The 16,444-nt window shown below is 32.1% G+C and overlaps 1 protein-coding gene across 2 annotated transcripts in view; it reads right to left on the bottom strand.

Annotated features, from left to right (window-relative positions):
- Window positions 1-281: 281 nt before the first annotated feature.
- Window positions 282-16,444, bottom strand: part of LOC144364860 (ankyrin repeat domain-containing protein 26-like) — a 40,051-nt gene continuing 23,888 nt past the window's right edge. For both annotated transcript variants that reach the window (XM_078014845.1, XM_078014848.1), the window contains exons 14-17: window positions 13,383-14,204; window positions 7,410-7,682; window positions 6,567-6,737; window positions 282-2,218 (exon numbers count right to left, since the gene is read on the bottom strand). In XM_078014845.1, coding sequence (XP_077870971.1) covers window positions 6,600-6,737; window positions 7,410-7,682; window positions 13,383-14,204 — 1,233 coding nt within the window. In that variant the 3' untranslated portion in view covers window positions 282-2,218; window positions 6,567-6,599. The remainder of the gene's footprint in view (window positions 2,219-6,566; window positions 6,738-7,409; window positions 7,683-13,382; window positions 14,205-16,444) is intronic.

Genomic DNA, 16,444 nt, shown 5'->3' with positions numbered 1-16,444 from the left:
GATAGAACAGGGATCCCTATGTGCAATCTACCAGCAGCATTCAGGTTAACTTGAGAGTCAAATATTTGAGCATTTATCCACTGGTTATGAAAATTAAAATCTAATTATAAACTGAAGAAAAATCTATAGAACTACTACTGAAATACATCATTCAAAAATCAAAATCAAAGATATCATGAATAGCCCAGAAATGCTAAAGGAACCATCCCAGATTAAAAAAAAAAAAAAAAAAAAACAGAAGAAACAAGACCACTGGACACAGTGAATAATTGATATTAAAATTTCCCCAAATTGGATTTATTTTGGTTCAAAGACAATTGTTAAAATAATTGTCAAATTTTGAATAAGATTTGTAGAGTAGATATTCACAATATAGTTTACTTATTTTGATCATTGCACCATAGTTACAGAGATAATTTCTCATTTTTAGATAATGTGAGTTTTTTTATTTACAAATAAAAAGACATTGTGTGCATCTTGCAAATGTTTCAGAGATAAAAACTGTTATGTACGTAGACTTATCTAGAAATAAAGAATAACATTTAGGGAATGTTTCTTATGAATTCCTTTCACTGCTGTCTTAAATCTTCTATAAATCTGAGATTATCAAAATAGAACATTTCTGAAAGAAAAATAAATTTTTAAAATATTAACAAGTAACAGCAAACACAATAAAATAAACCATGAATCTGTATAGATATAATAAATGAACAAATTTAGTGGTGAGTGATACACATTTATATTTATATTAATATGTATAGTCTCAAACTATCTTCACACAAATAATAATTACAAAGTAAAATCCTGCAAATACCACATTAATGACCAATATTAACATCAGCAGTAATGAGGATATTATAGGTCACAAGATGTGATTCAAAGTGAAAATCATAGAATTGATTTCTGTGGTACTCTTGCCAAAAACATGTAATCTAGCTCTAATCGATTTTAAGCACATTCTACAAGCTTTCCCTCTGAAAAATTTAAGGTCATGAAGGTTAAGAAAAGACTAAGGAATATTTAATTCAGAAGGCATCTATAAAATAAAACAATTAAGTTCATTTCATGTCTCTGAAGGAAATATTTTTTTATAAAGAACAATATTAGGCTACTAGAAAAACATGAAAATAATCTGAGGATTAAGTGGTCCAAGGCATTATGATAGAATGTATAAGTGTTGATTTGAGAAATAGCATTTGCTTAATTAATGTGTGGTGTTTTTTTTTTTCTTTATACAATCTTGGAAAATATTAGTGACGTTGCAGGTTCTAATGCAAAGTACTTTTTCCCACTGAAGCATTTTAAAATGAATTGTTAACTATGCCATCTTTCATGATAGGTTTAGTATTTCCTACAAGTCAGAACATGCTAGATAACAATATAACCTTTATAATGAAACTGATACAATTAACAACTATGCTGTTACCTGTTAATATTTCAAAAATATACTCATAATAAATGAATGTTGAATTGTAGTTATCTAGCATGTTCTGACTTGTACAAAATACTAAAAATATCATAAATGATAGCATTATGTAAGCAATTCAATTTAAAATGCTTCAGCAGACAAAAGTACTTTATATTAGAACCTGTAAATTTACTATTATTTCCCAAGATTGTATAAACAAAGAGAAAAGGAAAAAAAAGAAGATAAAACACTAAGCAAATATTCTTATTAGAAAAATTAATAAGTCAGTGCCTGAAATATAAATTTAAAGATGGCAGTATAATAATTGCAATACATTAATCCATTATGAATATAGTAACCAGCATGTAAAAATAATGTTGCCTAATTCTCTGGACCCATATTCACTGATATAATATAAATAATCCATCATTAATGTGATATTTAGATCTTCCAAATTAGTGTTGACTTGGTTGCTGAATTGAGCTTAAATGTTAACATTTAGATAGTCTGAAAACACATCTAATAAAAACTGGTTTGCACTTGCACTTCAAATTTTCTTACAGATATAAACAATTTTCATATTTTGATAATTTCATTATATGTTACACACATCCATTTCAATAAAGTATTTACATCATACATTTCATAAATATGTAAATATTATATTAACAGTCTGAAAAACACAATATTAGCTTTCATATTTTTTTTCTTAAAATCTCTGTATATCTTTATGATGTTTCCAAAAGTAAATCTTGTCTTGTCTTATTAGTAATTCTTAAGGCAGAAGCTTCCATGGTCAGGATTCAAATCCTGCAGCAAGAGAAAAAGAATTATATTTTTTCTCAAACATTTTATAAGTATAAGTCAGTGAAGAAGTTTAGAACTTTTCATTGTTTATAAGAAGAAAAAAAGATATGTCCACAATACAAAATCACTATGGAATGCAGTACGCCCATATTTTCATACACAATTGTCATTATGACTGAGTATCAGAGCTTTGGGTTTTCCACCCCTTATGCATAAATTTGACAACCATATGCTAGGGTATTCTGGCAAGAACTGGGATGACAACATGGAGATGATAATGGACACCTCTCAACAGTCATATACAATAGCTTCAAAAGCAGACAATCGGGCAATTTCCATACAGAGTCATTGGCATTAGGACAAGGATAAAACAGGTTACCACTGGAACACTTAGAAGGGACTTCTGTCCCAAATTTGTGTCAGTGTTTGAGGTCCTTCAATGGAAGTGATACATGAGTTAACACCTGAAGTAAAAGGAGAAATTGTGAGAGAAAGGGAAGAGGTGCATGCAGACACTGCAGACACCGAGATGAGAAAGAACACTTGTGGAATCACAGTGGTCCAGTGTCACTAGAATCTAGAGCAAAGTGCCATAAAGCAAGTGAGATGAGATAGCCTGAGTAACCTGACAAAAATCCAGTTGTTTGGATATTTTAATTTTTGGCTAAGAAATTTCATACTTTTATTGAGGCAAATGTAAACTAATGACAGAGTCATGAAAGGGTATTTTAAATGTGTGACTGTTACTTAGTCAGTCTGGGATTTTGGCCATAAACCACAGAAAATGGGTGATGCCATTTTTTCCCACAAAAGAATGTCAGTGTATAGGCTGACAGTTTCATAGTGGGGCAGAAGTGGGAAAAAAGCAGTTTCACACTTAAGGTCTTTAATTTGTTGATATTCAGAATTGGAAAAAATACATAGCTCTTTAATTGTAATTGATTTCAGAAGTTATGACCAGCAGTTTTTAAACATTTGGCTCATTATAGATGTGCACTTGATGAGTTATGTGGTAAATACTTCCAACTCTTATATAAATATCACCATGTACAGTGTTCTTTGTATAAAACTCTTCTCTTACTAATTCCCCAAATAGGGTCTAAAATATATTATTGAACATAGTAAGTATGTTGTAGTGATAACAATAAGGTGGTGTCTAATGCCTTTACACATTTGATGTGAAAACAAATGATTTTGACTGACAGAATTCCCATTCCTGTCTTCATGTTCTATTTTTAAAGAAAATTATTTTAAACAAAAATTTTTACTGGTGGATTTGACTATATATAATAGAGGAATTGATTATGACATATTCACAGATGCACATAAAATAATTTGATCACTCTTCCTCTCTAGTAGTTTTTTCCCTCTCCTTCTCCCTTCACCTTTGAAGGCATTCTGCAGTGATTACGGAGACATATCTTTGAAACGTGATGAAAGAGTTTAAAAAACACTCTTCTATTCAGGCTAGCATGATATGGCAAACTAATGTTCCACAAGGAAATGTAGAACTATTACATTAAGTTTTAAATAAACTAGCTTAGGCATAAGTAAAAAAGAAACACCACTTTCTCCCAGAAATACATTGGAAAAAGAGTTGCCTCCCAAATCCCCTTTGCATTGTGTCTACATTCATACACAATTTATCATTGTTTTGTAAATGGTAAATTATCTCATTTTTTTCTGGTAAGAACTAATAAGAACAACTTATACTTGCATCCTGAATAACAACTAACTTTCATTCTCTTTTTGTAAATAGTCATCCAATTTCATGACTCTGAAGCACTTCAAACCCCATTCTCTCATTTTTTTTCAGAAAGATATTCATGTAAGCTAAGAAACTGAAAAAAATATATCAGCTATTAAATTAAATTGTAATTTATATGTTAAAATTATTTCTTTCTGTCATAACTATTTAACTTCAGCATTGTTTTATAAAGCTTAGATTTGTTCTCCTGTGATTTTTTAGGTCAAAATGCCAAATAAAAGAATAAGGTTGAGGCCACATTTAATATAGATATGCATGGCTTTACTATGTGTTAAGAAGTTCATCAAAACACCATTGAAGCAGGGTGTGATGGCACATGCCTGTAATCACAGTGGCTTAAGAGGATGAGACAGGACAGTCTTGAATTCAAAGCTAGTTTCAGCAACCGTGAGGCCTAAGCAACTCACTGAGACCCTGTCTCTAAATAAAACATGAATAGGTTTGGGGATGTGGCTCAGTGGTCAAGTGTCCCTGAGTACAATCCCTGGTGCAAAGAAACAAACAACCAAAAATAAATAAATAAATAAAACCATGGAAGCTCTAAACCAAGGTGCAATGAAAGCAAGATGGTATCTTTTATTTGTTCATTTTCAAGCAGATATTTCATTATTGTAATAATACCCCTGATAAAAAAAATTGTCAAATATTATAGAAATATCTTCAAATGGGTTCAAAATAGCTCGACATTGTTTTTCTTATTAGCTCTTAAAAATATAGCTCATCATTTTTGGACTAATATTTGACTCGCTCAAATGAAGTCTTAGTATGAAGGAAATCACTGGGTTATACTGAAGGGCTCCTGTTCTACAATGCAACTCTAACCCTAACCTAACCCTAACCCTCACCCAACCCACGCCAGGGAGTTGGGGACAGCACTCAGTGTGGAAAAGTGAAATGAATCTGATCAAATTTTTTTGTGAATCCATATGAAGATATCACAGTGAATTACACCTTCATGTATATTCATAATGCATAATTCAAAAAGAAACTTAAAAACTACAAATAAGTATAAGATCAGTAGAGCAGAAGAAAGAGAACACAGGGAGGAAGAAGGGGAGATAAAGTGGAAGTACTGGTCACTGAATTAGAGCACATTATATTTCATGCTTGTTTAATTATTTCAAAATTAACCTCAATATTATTTATGTCTAAATGCACTTTCAAAATTTTCATCAAATAAAAGAATAATTTAAATTTTCCATAAGAGTAAGTGGAGGGATCCTTGCTCAGTGGTAGAGTAATTGCCTACACATGTGAGGCACTGGGTTCAATCCTCAGCACCACATAAAATAAAGAAAATATATAACTAAAAAAATATTTTAAAAAGAGAGTAGGTAGAAATTCTCCATATGTGGGCACAACACTAAAAGAATCAGAACAGAGACAGTGTATGCAATTATGGGTTTGTAATTTCTCTAAAGAAGTGTACATATTTCTAGGGGGCTTCAAACTTCCAATTAAAGCAATGTTGGTGGAAGAGAGACAGAAATCAGCGATGTATGACTTTGCAGGTAACAATGCTGCCTTCTTGAAAGACTCTCCTTGGAAGATTCTTGAGGATGCCATTAGCAATATGGATATTTTAAAGATAAATATAGCAGATGATGTATACCTTAGTTATTTGACTACGAAAGCCATTTTACTATGTTGAAGTATATTAAATCATCATGGTTTCCTTAAACACATGCAACTAGAAAATTTTAGTAAAGCTAGAAAGATTCATATTTAGTGAACCAGTTCAAGGACTTAAAGAATGTTCCTTGAAGATATTGTCAAGCATTTATTACCATCATATGTATATTCTACCTATTACCTAGATAAATTAAGCATTTGACAATGAGACAATTCAGAGCAACAGCCACTGGTTCAGAACAAGACAGGTGAGTGGGTGATCTAGATAGATTAAAGCTGCTGCCTAGAAAGTTGGCCCATGAATTTGTTACCAGGGCTTCAGGAGACTGCCCATTCATTCTGTCATTCACAGGCCCCAACACTTATCATCAGAATATTTTAACCACTTTGCAGGTTATACTTCCCATCATCACAAGTATGACAATGTAGAGGGGAAAAACTATATAGAACATTTTGTCTCTAGATACCATGTAAGGATAATATTTAAAAATTAAAATAAAAATCAGTTAATCGGTCAGGTGTCAGAATGTGCTCAGAGTGTAGTTATAGCAACACTGGACACTTAAGGTTTCAGTTATAATCTTTCAAAAATTGTGAAACTTGGTTCATGTTTCCATGTAGAAGCAGTTTTGTCACAATATAACTATGTGAATCACAAAACTTCAAAAATACTTAACTAAAAGTCTAATAGACCAGATTACATATAGGAGAACACTAAGGGAAGAAAGCTTAATAGTTTACCTTCAGATGTAAAATGCAAAGGTGAGTGAAAGATAAACTTCCTAGACTAATATTTCAAGAGTACATTCATTTCCTAACATTACTTCCACAAATTATAGGGTCTAGTTTGCTTTTGCATGCTACCGATCTCATCAACCTGTCTCAAAGTTATGCAGTAGACACAAATTAAGGAGACTAAGTTGCTCTCTTTCAATCTAGGTTTTGACATACTTGTGGAATCTGGATTGTTCTATATGGAAGTGCCTATATTCTCTCAGTTGCATTTCTTAGAATTTTCAGTTCAGATTCCAGATGGCTAATTCTGAGTTCCATCTGACTTCTTATTGAAGTAAAATTAGTCTTTCTGAACTGCTCTGTAATTTCCGGAGCTGCTTCTTGTGTCTAAAGAACATAAGAAGAATATATTTTAAAAATAATTAGAACCCAAATAATTATTATGTAGTTATTTTATTTACTTCTGAGTCAAAAATTCAGACAGCAATTTTAAAAGTGAAGAAAAAAATATTAGACTGTAAACTTCTGTCATCAGTATCAATTACATTAAATCTGAAATAATAATAATTGAGTTCTTCCTCTCCCCCTTTCCCCCCTCATTCCCTGCCCTCCTCCTCCTCTTTTCTACTGCAAATGGAACCCAGGGCATTGCACAGGCTAGGCTATCTACCATTGATCTGTGCTCAAAGTAATGAATCATTCTCACATTAGCACTCAGATCATCCGATAATTTAAAGAATAATAGAATCAATTCAAAATATGAAAGTTGAAAATTTTAACTTAACAATTCAAAAGTATATTTCTGCATCATATTTTTTCTCCTCATTGTCTTACTTATGCCCACTATTATCAAATATAGAACAGTTATCTAATGAAAATTATTACTCAGATCAAATTAGCTGAAAGGATGATGTAAATTGTGGTATTTGAAGGGGCATCAAATGTCTTTCCTCAAGAGATATAGAATACACCTATGATACGTATATCCAAAATAGTTTACAATGAAATGAATTAAAGCAAACTGCAGATAAGTAAGATAGCCTGTAAAATCAGAAATACTTGTTTTTGCTTCTCCTCTAAATCCCATCTTGCTCGATGTTCAATGTCACATTCCCACCGTACTCCTTGGCCTCGTTCTACTCTAGTGCTCCGTGTGTGCCTTGGAAAGTTTACTACATTTTCTTCCAATTTCTTTTGATTCCTTTCTATTTTTTCAAATGTATCTTGTATACTTTTTATAAAAAACAAGTTCTGCATAAAACATTCATAGTTTGTTCTCAAATGTAAGTGCTTTGAAGATGCATTTTTCATCTTTGCAGTGAGATCATCCATCTGCATGAATAAAAGAAGTATGAAAAAACACAATATGAAAATAAGATACTGAAAATATTCGACACAAACTCAACAAATTTTACATAAATTCAACTGCAACAAAACATAATCTATACCAGCATTATGAAGAGTAGATTGAGTTTCTATAACAAGGCATATTAGCTTTTCAGTTGGTAAGGATTTCACATCTATAAATCCCAATTCTGGCTACATAATAAATGTTGAGGAAACATATATAGAAGATGAATTTTCCCATACTGAATTTACTATTGGATTAAGTGAATTTAATTTTATATTTTGTCACTGAAATATAGTTAGAATAAAAGTCTTAACAGGCCAATCTACTAACAAAAAATATTGATTGATATCAAATAGTAATTTTGTTAAAACAACTATTAGGCATTAATATTTTCCATTCATTCTAGAATAGGTGTGGATATCAGATATTACTCTCACCTTGGGAGAATTTATATCTCAACAAGATAATCACCATGCAAACACTGTTGGTGACAGAAAAGTCAGAGAAAGTGCATGAAAAATAAAAATTCATTTTATGTGATCTCTGAATAAACATGATCAAGTGAATAAAAACAGACAAGTCAGAAAGTACAGCATGAATAAGACAGAGATATGGTACAATTGGCACAATTCATGAAGACCACAAAGAGGCAGGGTAATAAAAGCATGTCCAAATATTAACTTGTAAATAGATGCCCCTAGTCATGTAGTACTGGAGTTGTCAAGAGGTGGAAGCATTTTATGGTTTAGCAACTGATAACTGGCTAAGTGATATGGTCATAAAACAAAATTCTACTAGACAACAGAAAGAAATAAAATAGTGATGCTTGCTACAACACAGAGGATCCCTGAAAAAAGTATTCTAAGTCAATGAAACTGGTAAAAAACAAAAGACCTACTGTTGTATCAATTCACTTGTATGAAATATCCATTACAGAGTAATTTTAGAGTTAGAACTATAAGCCAACTTCCAAACAAGATTTCCAAAAACCAAAAGTTAATATCAAGAATCAGAAAATGGTGGCTGGTAGTTCAGTGGTAGAGTGCTTGCTTAGCATGTGTGCAGCTCTTGGTTTGATCCTCAGCATCACACATGAATAAATAAAGATAATGTGTCCATCTACAAATAAAAATATTTTTAAAAGTATCAATATGGGGCTGGGGCTGGGGCTGTAGCTCAGTGGTAGAGTGCTTGCCTTCCATGTGTGAGGCATTGTGTTTGATCCTCACCACCACATAAAAATAAAGATATTGTGGTCTATGTACAACTGTTTTTTTAAAAAAATCAATAAATGGGTTGGTATCAAACTAAAAAACTTTTTCACAGCAAAGGAAACCATCAAGAATTATGAACAGAGAATCTTCAAAATGTGAAAAAATCTTTGCCATGTGCACCTCCAATAGAACATAAATCACCAGGATGTACAAATAATTCAAATTTTTTAACACCAAAAGAACACCAACCAATAATCCAATCAATAAATGGGCAAAGGAACTGAAAAGGCACTTCCCAGAAGAACATATGCAAATGGTCAGAAAATATATGAAAAAAATTCAATTAGAGAAATGCAAATGCCACACTGAGATTCCATCTCACTCGGGTCAGAATGGCAACTGAAAAGAATAAAATAATGATAGATGTTGGTGGCAGTGTGGGGAAAATGTTCACTTACACATTGCTGATGGGACTGCAAATTGGTGCAATCATTCTGGAAAGCAGTATGGAGAGTCCTCAGAAATCTTGGAATGTAACCGCCATTTGACCCACTTATCCCACTCCTTGATTTACACACAAAATCCTTAAAATCATCATACTACAGTGACACAGCCACAACAATGTCTAAAGTGGCTCAAATCACAATATTCAAGCTATGAAACCTTCAATAGATGAACAGATTTTAAAAATGTCATGTACACAGGATGGAATATTAATAAGCTGTGAGAAAGAATGAAATTATGGCATTTGCCAGTAAATGGATGGAACTGGAGATTATCATCCTAAGTGAAATAAGCCAATTCTCCAAATCCAAAGGCTGGAAGTTCTCTTTCATAAGTGAATGCTAACACACATTAAGGAATGTGGGAAAAAAAGAATAGAAGTTCACTGAATTTTAAGACAAAAGGAATGGGAATGACAATGGAAACAGAAAAGACAGTAGAATAAATCTGAAACAACTTTCCTATATTCACATGTGAATACATGACCAGTGTAACTCCACATTATGTACAAATATAAAAATGTGAAGTTATAATCTATGATGTAAATATTCAAATACAGTCTACTATCATATATATCTAAAAAGAACAATAAAGAAACAGTGTACTACAGGGACATAGCCACATTAATGTTTATCGCAGCACAATTCACAATAGCTAGACTGTGGAGCCAACCTAGATGCCCTTCAATGGATGAATGAATAAAAACATGTGGCATATATACTCAATGGAATATTACTCAGCACTAAAAATAATGAGACCATGGCATTTGCAGGGAAATGAATGGCATTAGAGCAGATTATGCTAAGTGAAGTTAACCAATCCCAAGAAAAACAAATGCCGAGTGTCTTCTCTGATATAAGGGGGGTGACTCAAAATGGGGAAGAGAGGAAGAGCATGGGAAGAAGATTATCTCTACACAGGGAAGAGGGGTGGGAGGAAAAAGGAGGGAGAAAGGGAATTGCAAGGATGGTGGAAGGAGACCTTCATTGTCATACAAAATACATGTATGAAGATGTGAGAAAAAAAATAATAGTGTTACCTTAGATTAGGTAGAGAGAAGTGATGGGAAGGGAGGGGGAGGCTGGGGAGATAGGAAGGATAGTAGAATAAAACGGACATTATTATTACCATGTGTATATATGTGAATGCATGACCAATGTGATTCTGCAACCTGTATACTCAGAAAAATGAGATATTTTATCCCATGTGATTCAAATGTATGATATATCAAGGTCATTGTATTGTCATGGGTAACTAATTAAAACAAATTTAAAAATCACATAAAAATAAAATAGAGTCTTGCCTAAAGTTAAAAAATAAATAAATAAATAAATAAAAAGTACTATGGTTTACATTTGTAAATTACTAAAATAATATATTGGTAGTTTTCTAGGACTTTGGACGTGTAGGGATTAGAAAACTGACAGCTAAGAGGTTCCAGGTTTCTTTTCAAGAACATGAAAATGTTCTAAAATTGACTATGTAAATGGTTACATAACTCTGTTAATGTACTAAGAGACACTGTATTTTACATGTTATATGGGTGAATTCGATGTCAGGTGCATTACATATATCATAAAAATGCCTTTTAAGAGAGGTACTGAAAAAAAACTTAGCTAACATTTTTCATTGTCTAGTTTGGATAACAGTCCAGACATAATACAAATATTTATATGCTTCATAATATATCTAAATAAATGAAAAAATAAAGAAATAGCCTATGTTTTTCAATAATTAAACTAAAACCTAAACATATCTGTATTTTGAGAAAAGCATAAAAAAATTTGTACACATTTTTAAAGTCAATTTAGTAATTACTTTCAGATTTTGAATCGATGCACAAAAATAAAGTAAAAATAAAAAATTTTCCTGAAACATTCTATTAAATAGTACCTCTATTTAGTTTTCCTTGTTGTAGAGACAGCATGAAAAGCTGCTGGGTTATAGAAAAAAGTCTCAGCTTTTCTCAGACTAGATATTTTAATGAAAGATGCTGATTTTGTAAGAGAAAAATTCTAAAAGAAAATTTTAAGTGTAAGAAATAAGTGCAGTATAAAGATGCCCAAATATAATAAAATCAATTATAATGAAAATATAAAGAAAGCTGTTCATTGAAATTAGTATCCCAGAATAACTTTTATTACTTAAGCAGGTGTTGATTTACAGATGACATGTTCAATTTTCTACATACTTGACTTGTCATTTGTCTTAGTTTCTTCATTAAATCCTGTCTTTATATTTTAAATTTATGTGAAAATGTGCTAAATCTTCTAGAGAAGCCTCTGATACACATTGTAGTTTCAGGGTACCAGCTGGCTGTTTTTCAAGACATCTCGCAACTACCTGATATTTCTGTTAATGATTTTGTTACTCAGCTCACTTTAAAATTTTATTATTATTATTGTTATTATTATTATTACTACTATTGTTATTACTATTATTATTATATAATGATGTTTACTCTGAAAAAATATCACTACATACAACAGTAAGCTGCTGTTTATTTCTGAATTCCCTTAAGAAAATAGAAGATTGTGTACTCCTGCTTAGTCACTATCACATTCCTTACACAAAAGGGTGAGCCCTGTATCTCTACATACTGCCCTTGATAAAGTTGCAATGTTTAACAAACTACTGAAATCTCAATCAAAAATGGTTACACAGGTCTCATTGGTAGTGGTGAATTCTATAGAGGTTATTATCCTTCTCTTATTAGAGACTTAAGTTAATACTCCACATCCTCACATCTTTAAAGCTTTGCTAAAATAATTCCAATATACTTTCACAAAGAATAAAGGAGATGCTAGGTAACCTGGTCTCCACCTCACTGCCTGTCCACATCTCTTAGATTTCTCACTGGTCTTCACACCACTCCTGCTTTACATAAACCCTGCCACCCTCATTAGTCTGGACATAAGGGTTCAGTGCCAAATTAATGAATTTTAGATGGCTACAATTATCTTTGTCACTATATAATAGGAATTAGGCCATGAAATGAAGAAAACTATTAGCAAGTTATCATGAATATATGCATCAAATTACAGATGAAATCAACTGTGGTTTTGCTGCAATTCATCACATTAGTCCCAATTTATGATAATGACAAATAGACGCTTTTAAAGAGGTGGACAAGACATGAATGAAAACAAAAAAAATATATCAGGACAGTTATTTTCAGATTTATGATAAACTTAAATGACTAAAAATAAATTTACCAACTAGAAATATACAAAAATATACTGAAGAAAGTCTATTACAAAATACACCATCTACATTTCAGTTCAACTGTAAAATCTGGAATAAACTGTAAAAGTAACTAATTTATTTGAAACTAGGTATGAGCATTTCCATTATGTGTTTCATTGTGATCTTCAAGTATAGCAACAAGAAGACATTAAAATTGTTATTCAGTAATGGGATGTAGCTCATTGGTAGAACATGTGTTTAGCATGTGCAAACTTTGGGTTGAATTAATAGCACCAAAATTAGATATTGTTTCAGCATTATTGAGACCATATTACTAATGTCAGCATATAAACCTACAAAAAAATCTTAACTCAACCTCTTAAATCTTTATAAGAAACAATTTCTTAAATTGAAGGGTCAGGCCCAAGTTTTAAAAATTTCCTCCTTTTTAAATATTAAAATACATTTTAAACTAAGTCTTTTGTGTTTAGTTGACACATGAGTATTTATAGTTATTTTAAAATATGTACACAGTGTGTAAGAATCAGAGCAGGGAAATTGGAATACTCAGCACTTCAAACACAGATTGGTTGTGCTGCAAATGAGGTCTAAGTTATTTTGGCTGGACAACAGGTTGTAGTTCTGTGTTGATACAGAAACACATTCATAATATCTACATTTTTATATTCATCAAGATTCAACATTTAGCCATAAGCAGATATCAATTTGAGTATTCCTTTGAAGACTCTTTATAAAGATATCTTGCTTGATACTTACTTCTTCTGCTTTCTCCTTTCCATATTGATCCAGTTGTTCTTTTAAATGATTAGTTTCATTGATTAATTCCAAATATTTGTTTTCCAGCACGAGACGATATCTGTCATTCCGAGCTTGAAGATTTTTTATAACATCATAAAATTGGGTTTGGACATTAATAATTCCATCTATTTTATTTTCACCTTTGTTCTGATACTCATGCAACTGGTCTTCATGCAATGTACTTTCTCTTTGTAGTTTAGATACCTTCTCTTTAGAAGCTTCCTGCTTTCTGAGATGTTCATTCATTATTCTTTCTTCATTTTGATACCTGTGTTCCATCTCCTTCAGTTGGCACTGTCTTTGCGTTAGGTGTCTGTTTACTTGATCTGTAGCCAAAGTCATTACTCTTGTCTGATGCAGCTCGTTTTCTAGGTCACTAGTTTTTACTTCAGACTTTGCAATCTGTTGGGAAGGAATCTCACTACTACCGTTTAGGTTAGATACATCAATATTCTTTTTTTCCTGTAAACTATCTGTTTCTGGTCTTTCTGTGCTTTGTTTTTCACTCTCAGGTGTGAAATTTTCCAATGTATTCTCAACTTTACAAATATCCAACTGTTCATTGTCCTGAAATATTTCCATAAGTGTTTCCTCATTCAATTTTTGTGTCCATGGAAGGCTGGTATTCTTTTCTCTTAAAATTTCAGTATTCTCAAAGCACTTCTTTTCCTGGTTCTGATATTTTACTGTGTCCATTCCCAATCTCTTTATAGAGACCTCATCCTTCTTCTTGTGATATTTATGCAATAGCTTTTTCTCTGTCCCATCACTAGGAGAAACCTAAATAAAACCAAGGATACATTTAGCTAACACTCAATAAAATGATGTTTCATAATTTTCACTGAAATTAAAGAAAAACCTGTTTATTTATATGGTGAAAGGGTTTCAATAAATAGATAACCACAGAAGAAAAATTAGATGCAAACTTCTGAGATTATAAAAATATGAATTCCCAAGAGTTCAAAAGTTAATTCAAGAAGATGGATCTATGAGAGTAAAAGAAAATTATAACTTAAAGAATGTAAGAACTGCCAGGTTCAGGGGCTCATGCTTGTAATACCAGTGTCTCAGGATACTGAGGCAGGAGGATCACAGGTTCAAAGCCAGTCTTCAGCAATTCAGTGAGACCCTGACTCATTCAAAAATAAATAAATAAATAAATGGCTGGGATGCATCTCAGTGGTTGAGCACCCTGGTTCAATTCCTGGTTATATAAAAAAGAAAAAAAATAAAGATTGAAAAAATCTGCATTATACCAGAATGAAAGAACAGATTAAGTGATTAGTTAGTTTGCCAATGTAAAAAGAAAAAAAAAACTTTGCAGAAGAGAAGCAACAGAGAAAACCTCACACATGTAGTTATCTAATACTAGACAAACACACTATAAAACATGCATTGGGGAAAGGATAGGTTCCTCAACCAATTGTGCTGGGAAAACTGAAAACCCGTATGTCGTAGGAAAAATTTAACCCCTATTTCTCAAAAACAAAGTGGATCAAGAACCTACATAATAGATAAAAGACCCTAGACCTATTACAAGATTATACAGGCCCAGCACTCCATCTTGTCAGTGTAGGAACTGAATTCCTCAAAAAGTCACTTAAAGCACAAGAAGTAAAATAAAGAATCAATAAATGGGGTGGTATCTTTACAGCAAAGGAAACCATCAAGAATGTGAGTAGACAGCATATAGAATACGAGAAAATCTTTGTCACTGACATGTCAGATAGAGCATTAATCTCCAGAATATATAAACAACTCGAAAAATAACTCACAAACAAAAAATAACCCAATCAATAAATGAACAAAAAACTGAGCAAGCACTTCAAAGAAAAATATGTACAGTTAACAAGTATATGAAAAAAATGTTCAACATCTTTAGCGATTAGAAAAATGAAAATTAAAACTACACTGAGATATAAAGAATGCAAGTAACAATAAATGTTGGTGAGAATGTGGGGAAAAGATTGACTCATACATTGCACCAAGCAATTTTTCAGGAAAGCAGTATATAGATTTCTCACAAAACCTGGAATGGAACGACCATTTGACCCAGTTATTCTGCTCCTCAGTGTATACTCCAATGATACTATAGTGACACAGCCACATAAATATTTATAGCAGCTCTTCACAAAAGTTAAGCTGTGGAACCAACCTAGGTGCCTTTCAACACATGGAAGGATAAAGACAATGTGTTATATATACACAATGGATTCAGCCATGAAGAATGAAATTATGGCATTTGCTGGCAAATGAATGGAACTGGACACTGTCATGCCAAGTGAAATAATCCAGTCCTCCAAATCCAAAGTCTGAATATTCTCCTTAACATGTAGTTGGTAACACACATAAGGGTGGAGGATAAAAGAACAGAAGTTTGTTGGTTAGACAAAAGTGAATAAAGGGCTGAGAGGGGAGGGGATATAGTAGAATGAATCTGACATTACATTCCTATGTTCACATATGAATACATGACCAGAAAAACTCTACATAGAAGAAGTTATATGCTATGTATGTGTAACACACCAAAAGAACTCTATTGTAATGTATACCTAAAAACAATAAATAAAAATTAGAATTCACTACTTCTTTGTTGATCCACTTTTAGGATCGTATGATCTATCCTTTAAACAGTTAAAAATTCCAAATATTTTATTATGTACCTATCTGTTGGGATGGCTTCAGTGGCAAATAAAAGGACACTTAACTTTAAGAAGAATAAGTTTGCAATCTGACACCTCATGTATTCAACCAGTCCATAGTAAGAGCCTTAGCTCTACATCTACTGAGACATAACAAAAGTTCTCCAAGGTCTTTTCCTAAAAATATTCCTAGCATATTCTGTTTTCTAACATTTTGTAGCTGTGAATGAGAATTGCATCTATTGATAAATTATAAATGTAGGAACAGCATTAAACACATGATCTATATCAATGAACAATGTATCACAATTCTGAAAAGGATCACAAGGCTAAAAACATAGGCAAATTGCATGATTTTTCTCCAAGTCTTTTGTCTCT

The sequence above is a fragment of the Ictidomys tridecemlineatus genome, chromosome 1 (genome assembly GCF_052094955.1).
Source record: "Ictidomys tridecemlineatus isolate mIctTri1 chromosome 1, mIctTri1.hap1, whole genome shotgun sequence".
Classification (NCBI taxonomy): domain Eukaryota; kingdom Metazoa; phylum Chordata; class Mammalia; order Rodentia; family Sciuridae; genus Ictidomys; species Ictidomys tridecemlineatus.
The sequence above is the reverse complement of the archived record's forward strand: the minus strand, read 5'-3'. Positions and strand labels throughout refer to the sequence as shown.